Source organism: Gymnogyps californianus, chromosome 1 (genome assembly GCF_018139145.2).
Source record: "Gymnogyps californianus isolate 813 chromosome 1, ASM1813914v2, whole genome shotgun sequence".
Lineage (NCBI taxonomy): Eukaryota > Metazoa > Chordata > Aves > Accipitriformes > Cathartidae > Gymnogyps > Gymnogyps californianus.
Genome location: NC_059471.1, coordinates 216312794 through 216330943, shown reverse-complemented (window position 1 = coordinate 216330943; position 18150 = coordinate 216312794). Strand labels below are relative to the sequence as shown.

Below are 18150 nucleotides of genomic sequence, written 5' to 3'. Positions count from 1 at the left end.
TATTTCTTTAAAACTTTCCTTGCCACTTAACATGGGTCCCAGTTTCAAGCCATTTAGGAGATCCATTAAGCCACTGGGTTGCTCCTGTGCATGCATTAGTAACAGACTTGGTGTAATATGGAACAGGCTTGCTATATCATGGACACATTTATGAAGATTGATAACAGCCAGGGTTCAGTGTTAACTTTTATTGTCAAACAGGCTGCAGGAGAAACTGCCTAGTATTGCTTTTGCTTTGATTTATGAAAAGGTTGCTGCATGAAAAAGACATCACATAAAATAGCTCTGCTGGCAGTAGCATTATAAAATAGGGCCGTAAGTAGACCAAACAATAGCTAACTATAATTATGTTCATTATTGTCTCTCTCAGCTCTCCGTACCTTTGGTAGGGTGCTTGCACTTGCTACCACGTTAGCTTTAAAGTGGACTCACCTTTCCCACGAAGTGGGATCAGCGTGATAAAATCCCGCCGTCTTATCTAGGCAGTACTCCCAAAGGAGACCTTTTTTGTTTGTGCCGTGAAATGAAAGAGGTAATTTAATTTTACCTACTTGCAGAAGTGATAGTAGGAGGAGGAAAGGTCTTTAGAAAAAAATGCTATTTCTGTTACAATTTCCATCGCTGAGGTATTTTGCCCTAAATTATTACTGTTCTCCTGTAAGGGTTATTTCAGACTGTGTTATATTTAGACCCCTTAAAAACAAAACGAAAAATCCCAGCATGATGGCAAAGATCACCAGTTTTCATCTGTAGATGGCAAGCAGAATTATTTTCTTTCTCTTAGCCTAGTACCATCCTTTGTAACGAGAAGTGCCACAGCGGGAGCAAGTTGAATTCTTCAGTTAGCAGCAATTAGCAGTAAAACTTTAGTGAGAACCAGTTGAAATCAAGGGGCATGACCTAACTGGGAAAAATTTTAGTGGTTGATCTAAAGTTTGTCAAACTTGAGATACTTTAACTTAAAAGCATTCCACTACCAAACTACCTGAAGACCTTGGCAAAAAAATAGCAACTTAAAAATCCTATGTCATAAGGTTATAAAACACAAGGCATCAGAATGACTTTCTTGGATCAGACTGAAGTTCCATTAAATAACCCAGTGTCTAATTAATGCTGCCAGCACTCAGCAAATGTGTAAGGCTAGACCTCTGTAAGGTCTTCGTGAGTTGGCAATGATGTTTCCCTGCAATACCCTCTACCTCCTGGTGTTAAACTGCTTTCCGGGTACCGTCATGTCTTACAACAGTCTCAGGGAAACATCCACCAGTAGGCAGTGAAAAATTATGAAGTGAAAAATAATGAAAATAATGAAAAAGCATGAATGTTGTGCTTTACAGCTCATCTCTCCAAGTTCAGTTCGTGATTTGTTCACGGTGAGATGTGGATTTTCCCTACTAGGATGCTAAAAGGGATGTTGAGGGCATTATGTTTTAATATTTCTATAACACATTGTACAAGCGCATTAAAACTAAGATATATTATGCAAGGTCCAGTACCCACTTATTATCAGCATGTTCGCAGGGTGATCATTACTCTTTGTGTGTGTTTGCTAACACATTATTGCTGTTGCAGCCCAGCTGATTGTGTTTTATGTAAAGGGTGGCTCGCCACAGCCCTATGCAAGACCTGGGGAAGTGCACGTAGCCTTTGTAGCTTATCAGAGTGAATCCAAGCCTTTTTTGTTAAATAACTTCATGCCCAAATGAAAAATTGGCATTTATTCTACTATCTCTTAAGATTGCAACCTTCAGTTCCCTCAAGTAATCATCACCCACAGGAGCAGCGACGCTTGAAGTGTTTAACTGTTGATTGCTTTTTCTGTACACTACTTCTACTTATAATATCTCTTATTTTTGTGGTCAGTAACAGGCTTTTGGGCCTCTTATGGCTGAAGAAAATAGTTAAACATATATTGCTCTAGAGAGTAATATTTGGATAATAATGTGCCACAAGTTAGTGTCTTGTGGTGCTTTGCTTTGAGTGCAATAGTTGACCTTTGCTATAGATAAGAAACGTGTTTCCTTGTTAGAACACATTATATAGCACCTATATAAAGGGAAAGCTGTTTTTTTAGTGTAGTAGTGTAAGGTGCTTTGAAGATTTTATTGCCTCGATTTTGGGATGATAATGTTACTCATGCGTTTACAAAGCCTGAAGTGAGTTGTATAGCTCTTGGGAAATAAGTGACAGTAATAAATCTACAACATGGTATGCTGTCGTGTATTTGGTTTATGCTGCTCATTTGGGCTTTTGGTATTTGTTTAGGTCTGTCTATATTCTTTTTGTGTGTGTGCGTGCTTTACACACAGAGTGATGTAACATTACTGTGGAAAATTTAATGTAAGGGCAGGAATAAAATTAAAATGGATAAAATATCCATTGAAGTGGATAAAATTATGTAAATTTTTGCCACTTTCATACAGAAGCAGGCTTCAAACTATTGCAAAATTAATTTTTCCTTTAAAAATTAGAAATATATTGTATTTTTACATAGTATGTAATGCTAGTTAATATACCCAAGTAGTCCTGGAACAGCAATGCTTGCAAAACATTGGCATCAGCCACTTCTATGAGAAATGTCAGCCAAAGCATCAATTAAAGTTCCCAAAGACTAGATCTACTCCCTTATCAGGAGCTCTAGCTAGATCTGAAGAGAGCGGTGATCCCCTTGCTGCTTGCTGCAGCCTAAACCTCCATAGTGCCAAAAAGCCCCCCAAAAATCCTAGTAGTAAGAAATGGCACCACCTGGTTTTGTTTGCCCTGGTGATCTTTGACTTCTCTGCTCATAGACAGCTGAGCGAGTGGAATCTTGCCAGTCTTCATTAAATAATTTTTTGGGGCGGAGCAATGAGAGAGAGCTCAAGTGATGCCACATGCAAAGTCTAAAAATAATTTGTAATCTGAATTTACATTCTGAGGCTTGAAACGCAAGCGTTGATGTGCTGATCACGTATGCATGAAAGCGGAGGGGTTTGCTCAATTCAGACTGAGCAGATTTGACTCTCGTGGTAGGATTGGTTTGGTTTTTGTTCTGCTGAGTGGTCGGACAGACTTACGTATGTCCGAGATGATCGTTCTCCCTCTCTTAACTTGCCAAAGATAGGAACTGGTTTTGATCAGTGCAAGACCAAGAAGTTCTTTTTATAGTATATATAGCATATAGGTACATTACATGGATACAGTATATTCCATGTAGATAAAACTGCTCCTTCCAGAGTTTCTTCTGATTAAAGACTGTAGTTACTACGCTGTCTTTTCTACACTGTAAAGGCATGCATGCCCCTGCTAAAAGTCTAAAATTTGTATCATTATCATCCATGTGATTGTTTATTTTGGTATCCTGGTATTCAATAAAACCCGTTCCTTAAGCTAGAAAAAAATGTGCATCCTAAATTTGGGTAATTCTAACATGTGGTTCCCTTTGCAGCTGCAAGGACCAGCTGTGTGTAAGGTACATTTGTATAATAATATGTTGGTGTGCTTTGTATTTTAAGGGTTTTTTTGTTGTTTTTTTCAGGGAGGGCAATTTTATAAACGAATAGTGGTTTGGGATAATAAAAGTCAATTCATATCAATTTAAATAGAAGTATTCAATCTAATTTTGTCTGTCAGGATTGATGGGAGTCCTGTATTCATCTGATGACTTGCTCGTCAAGCTATTTGGAGTTATAAGCAGTCTCAGCAGGTCAGATCAGAGGTCTCCCTAGCTTGTTGGGCAATGGCTAGGAGCGGGTGTTTAAGGAACGCTGTAAAAATAGGGGGAGTATGCAGTGATACCATTTTACCTTCAAACAAGTGGTGGAGTGGGGCTTTCCTGAGCCAAACATTGTATTTTTGCTTATAATCTCTTGATGTACTTCTCTTACGTTACTGTATAATTATCTTTTGAACCCAGATGTGCTTATGATAACCCCAGTATCCTCTAGCAGCGAGTGCCATCTTTTCATTATGTGTTGTTTGGAAAAGGCTTGAATTGTTTTTTCGTTGTAAATCTACTGCTAGAAAACCTCACTGGCTGGCTCTCTTCCGTATGCCATTGATAATTTCACAGATCCATCTCATGTTCACTTGCAATTGTCTTTCTCTAGGCTGAAGAGATCGAGTCCTAATGTAATGTCCTAAGAGTCTGAAGGCTTACCTTGGCAACTACTTCATCGGTCTAATTAGGATTCACAACCAGGAAATCTTTTCTGATCCTTATCCTAATTTCTTCCTGTTTTAAGTCCCAGCCCAAGAAGGGGTTTAAGAATGTGCATAACTTTGCACATGCAAATATGGAATTACTCACTTCTTGAAGTTCTGCTCGTATTTATGTGCTTTGCCAGATTTGAGATTGTAAATTCTCTCTGTTAATCTTAGAGATGCTCTTTCCTCCCCGTATGCAATAAATAAACTGTTGCAATACAAGCAATGATTTCCACTTTGCTTATGCTAAAAGCTGAACCGTATCTTACCAACATACCAGGTGTTTTACCAGGTGGGAAACATTCATTAGGTAAAAAAGAAAAAAAAAAAAAAAGCATCTATAAAGGTCAATAGTACTATCTGCCAGTCTTTGTTGTTAAACCAGGTTTTTGTCAACATATTGAACTTGACTTAGTACTCTCTAGACATAATTAAATGTCTGTCTTCAAGCAGTGTGTGTGTGTGAATATACTGGAATGTGTCTTTCCTCCTCTTCTCATCTCCGTCCCTAAATTTCAAAGGTCAGAATGTTTGCAATAGATTTTATTTGCTTTTAAGAAGGCTGAACGAGAGATGAAATAAATGAGAGGATGACAAACATTTGCCTATGTTTTTGTCAGTGCTGGGATTTTAGACAAAAGAATCTAAAAATAACACGGGCAGTATTAACACTGGACTTGATCAATAGTAGCACGAAAGATACATGTATCAGCAGGCAGAGTAAGTTGTATTCGACTTCTGCATAAGTCATTTATTTAGTATTACTACACACATTTAGTATTCTCAGCTGTAAAGCAGAAACAACTGTGGTTCACTTCCACCATTTCATCATGGATTCGTTAGGCAAATTCTTTTTACACCTTTTGGAAAAGTCACACTATGTAGTCAAGTGTAAATAAAAGCAAGAATCAGCTTTACAGTACTTGATCTTTTGCTGGCAGCACTTCCCACACGGTAATTTTGAGGGCTCTGTGTGGGCACAGTTTGATTATGGACTGCTTCATAACATCAGTTGTAGATATTCAGAAATCAGATCTGTGGTATTACTTCCAAATGATTTTTAGAAGAACATAACCATTTGGTTTGTGCTTTACATGTTTCATAATGCACTTTCAAGTCATCACCTACTTAATGTGCGAAGACAATTTTTAAAAATAATTTAATGTAAAGAGTAAATTAATTTAAAAATAAAAATAATGGTGCAGCAGTAAGGACCTTCATTACCATATGCCCTTTTGTCTTTTTTCCCGTTATCTGTTTTGCAACTATTTTCCATACTATAAACAAGTCCTGCAAATTCAGTCAGCAGAGATGCTGTTGGAAGTGGCTCTTAATGAGGTAATCTAAAAAAAAGAATAACCCCCTCACCACCACCTTTCTGCGTCATGATGGAAAACACCGCTGTCTTGCTGCTGTTTCAGACTTGTCGCTTACACTTCATCTTTGAGCTGACCTTGTCTCTAGGTCTTCTCAGCTAGGCTTGTGTTTTGCTCTTGCTGACTCTATGCAAAATATCTGAGACATGGCCTTTCTTGTCCATCTGCTCAGCTAAATCCATCACAACTCAGGCTACCAATTACTGCAACTTTTTTTTATTATTATTTCTGTTTGCCCCCTGGCCGTGAGAAGTGAAATCTTGCCCTGATGATGTCTGTTGAAAGCAATGCTGCAGATAATGTCCTACCCCGTATTCACATCATCTCCTTTCATCCTGCCGCTGGCTTCTCCTTCAGTTGCATCACGCACAAGTCGCGCGTCTTCGCTTTTGAAGCCCCACGTGTCCCATTTCTGCTTCACTGCTATTTCCAATTTCCTATATACTTTCTGAACCACCGATGATGCCACCTTCCATCCCTCACTCATCCAGTTTTCGAACAAGCACTGAGTTTCGCTGTTGCTCAGAAGGAATTTCTGCTAGACGTAGACAATGTTAATTGGTTAACTTCCCACAAATCCCTCTAAAAATCTTCTCGGTTGCTCATAAAGCACTTGAAAACATTTAGGCTGTTGCTATACTTAGCAGGTTGCCTATCGCAAAAGTACACATTGCCTCGGTTTCCTTTTTTTTCACCATCAATTTGTTGTTTCTTATCTTTGTGTGCATTATAAGCATGTTGAGAAAAGAAACAGCCTCTTTTTTTTTTTTTTTTTTCTCCTTTGGATGCTACCTAGCGCAGTTGGGGTCTTGTCACAGCGTGGCTTCTCTCCTACATCAGTAGAAGTAAATAAAACAGGTCAGGGCATCGTCTCCAGTGCTCTACCATGCTGGTGCATCGGGTCTAATTGGTAGCACATTCATTTACAGGATTTTGTTTTGGAGCGAAGACTTCCCCGGACAACACCGGGCATGGCCGGGGGAACAGGACATGCTGGGGGCTGTCCCCAGTTTGCGGTTTGGATGTGGATGTGCAGGGCTGCTTGTTTGGAGGGGAAGGCAAGATTTTACACATAAGAGATGCAGGTTGTGCTCTATTGTGCCGCTTGGCCTCGGACCCAGAGGATCATCTCTGGTCTGTTTTATTTAGTAGTACAGAGGTAGACTTAGATGCCAAGGGTTACACAAATAAAAACAGATGCTTTTGATAGGTGTCAGCATTTTAATGAGGAATAAAATTAAGCCCTGGATACTTCTGGCCATCTAATGGCACTATTTTTTGTAATGTGTGCTGGTTTTTTGTTGCTTTTTTTTTCCCCCCATATTTTATGACAATTGCCTGAAGTCCTGATCTGGTGGGATTATGCCAGATACCTGCACAGTTGGAAACTCATCAGCAATTCAGATTCCTTCAGTCAGAATGTCAGTTTTATCACAAAACTTGTAAAGCTTACCGTGGTGATTTCAAATTTCCTCTTTAGTAGACATTTTGTTTGAATGCCGTGAAGGGGCTCCTTTCTCGGCGCCCCCAGGAGTACAATAAGCTATGCTCTTTGAGAGAGGCTAGATGACTACAAAGTTACCTTCATTAAATTTTCTCTTCATGCTTTAGCATAGAATATTTCTTTTTAAAACTCTCTCTCATTTCCTTTTGTGTCTTCATCCTATTACCTTTATGAGATTGCGGTGCATCAGCTTGATGGAAAAGGTGGGTGCGCGGCTCCCTCGGAGGTTTATTCCAGCACACAAAAATATTCTGCTGGCGTGTGAGGTGCTTGAGGAGCAGCTGGGAAAGTGAAAGCAGATCAAGTAATTGTAAACTTAATAAAACCACGTCGTTACTAGCGTGCCATGTGGCGCACGGTGCAGATCAGACTGCTGTTCATATTGACTTTTGCAAAGAAAGGCATTTTAGATTTCATGCGTGTTGATTCTGTAAAGTAGTTATTGAGCTGCACTGAATGGAGATGGAGATCTGTCAGGTTTCCCTGGCAGTCCTGGTTCACTACTTCGGTATGTATTTTTCCTTCAGTTTAGTTGGGAAATTCCCAAGTGATTAACTAAATAAATAAATAAGGTGGTGGGACACTTTCCCTGTCACATGTCCCAAAATACAGATCTCTCTCTCGGGACACGAGATAGTTCAGGGAAGGGACCTCCTGCTCGAAGCAGGGTCAGCTCTGGGACCAGACCAGGTTGCTTTATCCATTCAGGTATTTAAAACCTCCACGTTTTCGCTGTAGATTACTGGTTTTGCACTGTTTACCTTTTCTTATAAGCTTTTTCTTCAGTCAAGCCCCACAGACCCTTAAATGCTTCTCTAAAATGACCCTTATTTATAGGAACTTGAGAGAAGTTCTCTGTTAGGAAGCTATTTCATTTTTCCTTTTGAGGAGTTTCCTTGCTGTTGGCTGTTTCTGACCATCCATCTGAGAGTCCCGTCATCCACCACCGAACAGAAATCAATCGCAAACCCTTCGGTGGGGTTACCGTAATGCACGATGCAACCTTCTTTCCTGAACGGGAGATCCTGCAGCACGTGGTTTATGGCCATCTAATGTTAGCCAGTAATCTCATTTAGCGTTTTCCCAAAAGTGCAAATAGTGCATTAGGGTAGCATAACAAGCACAGCAGATCAATACAGAGACGGTGCTCTCCTTCAACGGATTAATCCAAGAAAATGGACTTTGTTGACTTGAAGGAAGCAGCCCTGTTAGCATTGACCTGCATCAGGTCTGCAGTACCTGGAAGGACAGGCAAGAGGCTGAGAGCATGTTTTGAAAAATCACTAGTGAAAAGTCATAGTATGAAAACAAGTAACTGGGGCAGGAGAAGACGTGTTTTACAGGGTTCCAATGTGGTTGGCAACGTAAAGAGTCCATTGAAGCATTCAAATAAGGGATAATATGTGGACTTCAAACGGTCACTAATGGCATGGCTCAGGGAAAAAAGCAATCAAAAAAGCTCCTTAATGTGGGTTAGAGTACCCCCGTTGAAATGGCTTTAAATACATTTACAGAATTTATGTAGCAAGTGTACAGCAGCCCATTTCCTTCTCTCTTCACCTTTATATAAGAAGTCACTTTAAAATCACTTGTGAATAAAGGCACAGCTAGGTTTACTGTGTGTATTTTTTGTTAACTCATGGTCTATTGTATTGGTTTATCAATCCAGACCACCGCTTCAGGCATTTAAAATGAGCTCTGGTTTAGTTGGACCTAAATCATCACCGCTATGAGTCTTAGGTCTACAAAGAGCGTACATGGTGCTTCCTCTTGTACTCCATCCCGATACAGACCTTGCCATAATCAGTTGGTGTGCAGCAGTTTATGGTCATACATTTTGATGCCTAACACGCTTTTGAAGTCCTTGCTGATATCAGCAGAGGTGGGATTAAGGGAAAATCCTCATCCGTAAGAGTCTACAGAAGTTTGAACTTTCAGATCATAAAGTGTGTAAGCACCTGGGACTGCATTTAAATTCTGTTTTAGGCATTTCACAGATGTACGGTAATGAATAAGAGGGATGTTTTATATAGGTACATACTGTAAAATCAAGGTGACTTAACATTCCTTTTTTTTTTTTTTTGGTACTACATCTTGAGTGATTGCCAAGAAGTCAGTTCCCCTAAGGAACAGCATTGTGCTTTGCGTTTCACTTTCTTACTGTAGTAAAATAGAGATCTGCCTTGGCCAATCAGCAAAATAAGAAGGAACAGAATATTCACCTGTGGCTGATGAGTCTCGGGTTTTTTACAACCTTATTGAACTGAAAATAATGTGGGCTGGAACGGATGTTAGAGCAGCCACTGTCAGACTTTCCTGGTAGGGTAAATGGGAAGATGTGTTAAGTATACAGTTCGCACACGTAAAGCAAATGGTTGTTTTCAAGGCATATGAACTGTAAATGGTTTTCTAAATTTTCTAAATTTTCATGTGTTTTTTTTCTACCGTTGAAATATTTTATCTTTGGTAGGAAAGGGGTTTAACTGTGATTTGATGATTGTCTCTTATAGAAATGAGTACCTTAAAAAGCATTTGTAAAGTAAACATCCAGTTAGCTTAAAATTTCAGTGGACATTTTGTCTCTGAAACACTTCACCAACCCCCTTACTTTGGAAATAGGAAAGTATTGTATTCCCATTTTAATTCTGTGACACTATCAGTGTGGATAACATTTTATAAGTTAATGCAAATGACAAGATTTTTGTCCAAAAGAGATTGGATTTTACAGGATGGACTAAAGAAGCTTCCCTTCCTTTGGCTTCCGTTGAAGGCAAAAAGTGTATTGCATCAGCTAAAAAGATGGCAAGAGTAATGAATCCATACAGTAAAGAAAATAGACAAAATTCCTAAATAACTTGCACATCTGGCGTCAGGATTAGAAATGAGGTGATGGGAAGGAGGATGCGCCAAAAATAGAGGCTATCATCAGATCAGCAAAAGTAGGTTGTGTAATTTGCTGATGGTGGCAGGGTTTTTATATTCTCGAGGTCGGCCCGATGGGTGATTTCACTTTTATGCAGGAGCAATATTTAATAAGTACCAAGATTACTTGGTCATAGGGCTATACAGCGATGAAGCTTTCCTGTGGTTCTGTGGCTGTTTTTCTAACGTAGGTGAGATCAGATGTGCTTCGTCATTGCTGGGATCTTCAGTTAAAGATGTGTGCTGGTATGAAGGTGGATGTTGATTTTCTCTGCCAGCTGGAACGTGAGTCCTGGATCAGGAGGACAATTGTGGTCCTAATAGCCAAACTTCTGCAGCTCACATTGATGTTTGCGTCTGATGTTACCCACTTTATAACCCAACTAGCTCTAGAAACAGCCTTTCTTTATAACTTTAAAGTGTTTTTCTTCGCTTCTATTATTTAGTTTACTTCTTTAAAAAAAAAAAAAAAAAAAAAAGAGTTGCATCTTTCCTGAAATCTTTTTGAGAAGGAGACCAAAAAGTTCTTTTCTCTTTCCCTAGGCGATATGAGTCTCATCCAATCTGCGCTGATCTGCAGGATAAAATTCTACAATGTTATCGACAACATGCTCAGGAGACCCTCAGCTGCTCTGCCCTGGCTAGCCAGTACCTTCATTGTGTCAATCATGCCAAACAGGTGAGTTAGAAATATTGCTACTGAAATAATGATGGAACAAAGAAGAGAGGAAGATTATCAGATTATCCAGTTAGTTCTTCTTACACGCTAAAGCAGTGCAGTTCCCAGTATGTATGTTCGCACAAGCTCTGTGGAGTCCACTTTCAATTTATTTAAATGCTAGGATTTCCATCTCTTCCCTTGGGAAGCTATTGTTTAGTGTAGTAACTGTCGCTGTTGGCAGATGTTTCCTGGTATCTGCAGTTTTAGCAGTAAAACAAGGGGATTAAACTACGTGGCACTATTTGTCATAAATATGACGTATGGATGTCTCAAACTAGATCGCTCACCAGTTGGAAGTCTTGATTTCTTTTATGTTACGTACTCTAATACTGCCCTTTACCTGGTCTTGCCCTCCTCTCATCCAGTTTTCTAGGGTATGGGTTGTTACTGTAGATTAAAACCTTTATGCTTTATGAGTGCAGCATAAGGGAAAATGATAGTAATATGTACATCTTTCAATTAAAAGAAGCTAAAGTTTCTAAATATTATTCTTTTTCACCAGCTTGCATCTTTCAAATATAGAGATGCATATGTTGACCTCAGTTGTGTTCTTAAAGAAGCCAGTTGGAAATGTGCTTATAGACCATGTATGTAGTATATGTAAAAAGTGCTTAAATAAGTCTGTTGATCTTTATTTCTGCTAAAATCTATGCGTTAATATTTGAACATGTGAAAACGCATGCTCTAACGTGTTAGCAGAGACCCGGCAAGCACATCTAGTATTTGATAACAGTAATCATTTTCACTCGAGTTAATTCTGCCTGTACAGAAAAGTAGTAAGACTTTGACTGTAATCATTCTCGGCGACCTTTTTGCTGTTACACTGGTGCAGTCTTGCTCTGGTATTACTGAAGATCTTGCTGGAGAGAACACTGCTCGTGGTCTAGTGCTGTGTAAAACGTGGCAGGAGACAATGGTTGCGTGGCAGTGCTAAAGCTCTTCCTCAGTCCGCAGTGCTGAATACATTTGTGCGGTGCTATTATTGTTAATTCTTTGTTTATACAGTTAGTATGCTCCTTTTTGCAGAGGCAGCCTGGCTGGATTGGCAGTGCTGGAAGACAAATTCAGCTGACAGCTGTAGTGTGGTTGTTCTCTGAACGCTGCAGGATGAAGGCGATTTGTCTGGCTGTCCGGGCAGCTCTAAAATCACTTTATGATATTAAACATTGTTATCATGAGTGAAAACTTTAAAGAGGATCCGTGTGATGAAAAATAAAAGTCAGTGAGATCACCCTGTCCCTTTCAAAATCACCTCCTTTGCTATATCCTTTGTCGATATGTCCTCCTGCCCACTTGTTAATGCACCAAGCTCCTGAGCTCCTTCATTTCCTTAAAAACTCTGCAGCCTGCCGGATCTCCCTGCTCATGAGATTTTTTTCCTGATGTCCTAGCCTGAGGCTTTCTTTCATAAAGCTAGTGACACTTCATTAATTTGGAAAGATGGTTGAGCCGTGCTCGGACACCCAAGCATGAGAAGTGCCACCAGCTTTGTCCAGGTGCCTTCCTTGGGCACAGGAGCGGCTATGGCTCCAGCTGGAAAATTTTGCTCATCCCCTTCTTCCCTAAACTGTACGGTTCCCCATGACCTTTTGAGCTGGATTTTTTTTTCTTTAAATTGAATTGCAATTTTTTTTTCATTAATACCTACTCTGACAATAATTGGCGTCTATATTTATTTTTCCTAAGTTTTCCTTTAGTGTGATTTTAGTATTCCAAAATCCGGTCTGAAGTTACTGGATCATGGGTGGGTTTGAGACATTTTAGAAAAAAGGCCAGTGAATAATATTAGGTTGTGATGTAGTGGACTAGATTTTCAGTGTGGCTTGCATCATCTGGAAGACTTATTTACTGTATTTATAATTTTGTATTATTTTTTAAAGTAACTAAAAAATTTAGGTTAATTACTCATACATGTTTAAGCTATAACTAAAGTTTGTGTCTGATAGGAATTTCTTCAGAAGACTATGATGAGGATGAATTAATTCATGTTCAGAAGGTGCAGGAAAAGGAAATTGCATAAATATGAGCATTAGGTTTAAACACCCTTTTAAAAACCTTTTTTGTTGAAGATCTTCAACCAAGCTTGTCAAGTAGTTAAAAGTGTTTCCTAAATGTTTCTTATTCTCTTTCACACATGCTTCAAGATGAGAATTCAGAGGTTTCTCTCTTATGATAACAGAGAAAGAGAAGCCTTTTGTGATGGAAATATTTGCAAGCAGGAACAATTGTTTTTCATAATGAACATCGGTCCTCTATAGCTCATTCTCCATGTGTTGCAGCTATAATTGTAATTATTTTTACTCACTGATTGCCGAGAAATCCAGACAAACAGTTACTTCGAAATAATTGCTGAACACTCTTATAAAATACTTCAAAATTACTTACTATGTGTGCTTGGTTGGAAGACAGAGGAGTGGGATAAATAGCAGATTCAGAAATGAAAAAGTTAACTGACACTGGCTACAAGAAACAAAGAAAAAAGAAAATTTGCTAGAGGGAATAGACCAAGATATTGAAAACCAAATAAGTTAACTAATCCGATTTCCTGGCGGTGAGTCTGGGCACTTGTGCTCAGGCTGAGCACACTCTGTGCTTTTCATAAATTGAATTTATTGACTCCTCTTTCTTTCCTATCTTGCTTATAATTATCTCACCCTCTCTTCTGTATGCTCCTTATTTCTCATCCTGTCTGTAATCTCATGTCTCTATCTGTCCTTTTCTCCCCTTGTTAGAAAAGCCCAGAGAGCTGTTAATTCGGAGGAGTTTGACACATTGTTGTATCTTCACTTTAAATCTTTTCCCAAAGTCATGAGAAGCTAGTGAGATAAATTAAACTCTATTATTAATGTTTGCATGTTATTATAATAGTAACAGAGAGAAAAACTTACTTAATGGAGCCATTAAGGGGAAGGTATTAGGATTGTCTGTGGCATGTATTTGTGCTCCTGCTGCTGAAGTAACTCCAGCCAGACCAGTCACTGCACTAATACGGAACATCCAGTGGCATTTTAATCACTTATCCTAGTCTGCCGTCCGCTGATCTGGACAAGGTGGCTGTTAAAATACCTTTTTGTTTTTCATTTTTCTTTTTTTTTTTCTTCCTTTCCCCTGGGCTACAGGGAGTCTTAATTCCTATATGGAAACACAACTAGACTACAGCTTAATGAAGTCTGTGTAATATTTTCCTATTAGACCATTGAATTTCAGAGGGGTGCAAGTCTCTGCAAGCCGGTGAGATTTGAAAGTACTTCCAAGAATGATACCAACAGCTGCTGGTGTCTGACAGCCTGGCTACAAAATGTTATCCTTCAGCCTCGTTGTAACCATTATTGTAATTTGTAGGATAGAGTGGTCCTTAATCATGCCTCCTAGTCAGAATAAAACCATTATTTTAGCCTCATCTTCCAGTATTTTTACTAGATACCATCTTCCAATCTAATAGAAAAATATGTAAAATTAGTGTAGCTGGGAACACTGAACTGAAATGCAATTAAAAGGCATTGTCTTTTATGGCCACCGTTTAACACTGCCTTGATTGAAGGAAGTTTATAATGGAAGAGTCAGACCAGGTTCCCTTGGCACCTACATGGGTGTAATGAAAAAACCACAAGAAAAAAATTTTAAATACATGAAGTAAATTTGTAGGTGATGTTAAATGGCAAGAGTCAGTAAAGAACATTTAAAAAAACCCAAACTGTAGACAAAACCAAAGCAAGCCCTGGAACACTCCCATTTGTCTGAAGATGAAATTTTGTGGGCAGAAATATGCCTGTGATGAACAAATACCTGTCATTTCTTTCCTTAGGACACTAAATAAAAGTAACACGATTTTTTCAGATCTTTTGGGAATTTCCTACATTAACTTATGCAGTGTTAAATTTACGTAAAGTTAATATTCAGCCCAGCGATGGCTTCGAGCAAGTTTCTGTAATACCACTGCAAAAAGAGTCTTCCAGGTAAAGTAGCCTTCATCAGTTTTACAGAAATCTCCGTGGGGATGCTGTCAAGCTGAGATTGGAGATTTTGTTAACTAATAAAAGTTTCCCTTATTTTTGTTTGTAATAGCAGCTAGGGAGCATAAAACTGACTCCTTTTATTTCGTCAGCATGTACTTCTGTGCCGTGGATTCTGGAAAATATTTGTGATCACAAGGACACTTACCATCTTTTCATGTGCACTGTCCTGCTCCTTGGTACACCTCGTAATCCTTGCAGAAACACTGCTTGATCTAGTTGAGTGGTTCACCGGGTTATTTTTAGAAATACCATGAGAATCTGGTTGAAGACATACATGACGACAGGTTTTTCATTCCCTTTATTTTTAATTTTCCTGAGCCCTAACTTCTGTGACTGCAGTCCAGACTCACAAGACAATGTGCCCTGTCTGGCCAGATACTGCTGCTCAAGTACTTGAATCAGCTGTTTGTCGGTCTCCTGTGAGATTTCAAGGTTAACGTTTGGGCTTGCTCTTGACATAAGCCCTAAAAATTATCAAATCCCTTCCTACCATTTCTTACAAGGAAACTCATAATTACTGTCTTCCCCTTTTTATGGATTTTGTAGGCAAGAACAATAGATTGCCTTGGTCAATGTCATAGTCCTCCAGTGAACATAGATGGCCTCCAGCATCTGCCTAGCCTGTCAGTGTCCTATTAGATCCCACTTTCTGTTCTTACTGATCTAGACAAGTAGTATGCATACATGTGCTCGTTTCTGCAGACCCTTTATTTCTAGATCATGGCAGTAGGAAGTTCTTAGTAGAGCCCTACATACTATCCTTGCAAGTCTGCATTTTCATGGTAGAGGCCAGGACCTCTCAGAAGAGTCAAGACCTTGATGGCAGAGGTGTGGTAGGAGGAATAACTCTTGGACTACTTGACAGATCTGTGCTTTTAGCTCTTGGTGGCCTGACTGTGCACAGGAGGTGATTAATGAAGCACAAGGTCAGTGCAACATGTTCAGACTATCGAGATTTTGATTATGACTCAGAACACAGGAAGGAGATAGGTAAGGGAGATACTTTGTGTTGTATGACTTCAGGATATATTTCCTCGAGTATGTAATTGCTGGGAACGGGATTTATCTTATTGTAAGGTCAGACGTTTTAATTTCCTTAATAGCCATGGCACTAAAGCCATGATAGCATTAGGATGGATGAAAAGGAATCATTACTGCCACTCTTCAGGCCTCCAAATGGCTGGCTTGTTGAGCCCTTAAATAGCTTCATTCTGCTTCTGTGACTTGTCTCTGTGATGATGTGTATGTTGACGATGTTCCTTTTTCTATAGTTTTATTTAAAAAATTGCAAATCCTAGGAAGGAATTGTAGCCGAACTTCAGGGGGTCTCTGGAATAACTTTCAGTTACTAATATATGTGTTTCTCCCTTTCTCTTCCCCTCTCCCCTGACCGTTTTCTTAGCAGAGCATGCTTGGGAGAGGAGGATAAAGGCATTGTCCAAATCAAGCACAAGACCATCAACTCTAATTTCAGCAGAAGAGCATTTTTTCCCAAGAATGATATGACAGCCCATTTACAGGGCAGACCAATAAAGAGAAGAACTGGAAGAGCCATTTCAAGAGCAGCAGCCATCACGGCTCAATCAGTGTGACCATTTGAAAAGCCAAGACCTGTATCTTATTACATCAGAAATCATACATCCGAAGATACTGTTCAGTCTTAGTAAAATCCACTTATTGGTGATTGAAGGAAGGAAAAGAAAAGAACCTTTCACTGACCTTAGAAAGTGGAAATATCCTTCAAATGCTGCTATTTCATTGTAGAATCTCCTCAAAAACTTCTCGCTATCAAAGGCACGGGTATGTAACACTTGGTGTGCCGGGATGTGGCGGTACTTTGTGAGCAAGTCAGCTGCTGCTCCTCACTGTACAGCCTGTATTCGTTGCTCGTATTAAAGTTTTCCTTACGATGTATAATGACATAAATTGTGCTTTAACTTATTTCACAAATTATGTAACCTCGTAACTATTATGAAGTCTCTCGCCAGGCCTTCTGCTGGAATGATGTTAATGATCCAACACTTAAGATGTAACATGGCCTTTATTTACGTGAAATGATTCTGTTGTGCTCCTCAGTCCTGTCAAGTACTGACGAATATGCCTCGCTCTGTACCAACAATAAATGTATTTTATGCACAAGATTGATGCTTCAGTCTGTCTCTCTTTCCACTTCTCAGAGGCGGATGGTGTTCCCTCTGCTGTGTCAATCATGTTTTTCCAGCAGATGTTATTGCTGAAGCTTTAAAGCATAAGACTTTTACACATAACCAACCTTGGTTTCAGGAACGATACTTACATATAACTCTTTTCCATCGTGGCAACCTAGAAGGATCCCACGTGATAGCGTGCTGTGATTCATGCACCACCAGAGTTTCCTTTCTTGGAAAGTACTTGTGAATGAAAGGGTAAACAGTGCCCAAAACTGCAAACCATCTTTATGCAAGTACCCAGTTTCATTTAGTTGTTTTTGTTCAGATAACGACTGCCGCGTTCATCCTACCAAGCAATCTCAGAAAAGATTTTTTACGCAATAGTAATAGTAACAGTGTCAAATGAGCAATGTGTCTAGAGCCTTCTGCTATTTATTTACCTGTTCTGTTTCTCTAACTGGCTACGTTTGAACTGCATCCTACAGGACAACTGCGAGTGCACCTGTGGATCTCATTTATATTCAAAATAGTCCCAGTGACTCTCCTGTTCTAATTATCAAGATGCTTTGTGAGTACTGTTTAATTAAGGATTTTTTTTTTTAATGCTACAAAAAGAAGCTGGGCTTTTTTACATATGTGACAACTGTAATATCAGTAGGAGAGGAAGATCCTGGAGTTCAACGTCAGGTGCCAGGTAAACTGCTTGAGAGAAATAATAGGGACATAAGCGACATGTTTACGTGGTGACTTGCTGTAGTGTTTACAAATCAGCTAACTCACAAATTCTCCTTTATAATGTTCTCTTTTGTAACGGAGAGCCAAGAAGTTGGCAGATCCATCCTTGCCAGACTTAGAATTGGCAGCAAAATGCAGCATAGAGGAAAAGCAGACGTTTTTAAGGCCAGATGATTCTGTAAAATCAGGAGAAGAGCTATGTCGGGAAGGAAGGGCTCTGTTATTGCCAAATGTTTATTGGTTTCCCATCCTGACAGCCTTGAGCAATGGGAGTCAGTCTTGCTTGCTTTGTTCCAACCGTGTTTCGGGCTTCATTTGAGATGTTGTGTTCTTTAAATATCTTCTGTATCATAAGTAGTGGCATCTCTAGCATGTGTTGCTCGAGCTTGGAGGATGCCGATTGCGGCAAACAGGGTGTAGACTTTAAAACTGTCCACGTTGTGGACAACTTTTGCCTTTAAAGTAGAGCAGCAGTTCTGAATGTTTCTGGAGTGAGCTTCAGTTTGCCACCTCTTCTGCCTTTGCCGCCCCTCCTTCTGCG

The 18150-nt window shown here is 39.4% G+C and overlaps 1 protein-coding gene across 3 annotated transcripts in view; it reads left to right on the top strand.

The window, feature by feature from the left end:
* CHCHD3 (coiled-coil-helix-coiled-coil-helix domain containing 3) overlaps positions 1–16865 on the top strand; it is a 164271-nt gene extending 147406 nt beyond the window's left edge. For 2 of the 3 annotated variants that reach the window (XM_050895240.1, XM_050895243.1), the window contains 2 exons: positions 10531–10666; positions 16127–16865. In XM_050895240.1, coding sequence (XP_050751197.1) covers positions 10531–10666; positions 16127–16153 — 163 coding nt within the window. In that variant the 3' untranslated portion in view covers positions 16154–16865. The remainder of the gene's footprint in view (positions 1–10530; positions 10667–16126) is intronic. The other variant, XM_050895241.1, reaches the window with a different exon arrangement.
* Positions 16866–18150: the final 1285 nt, after the last annotated feature.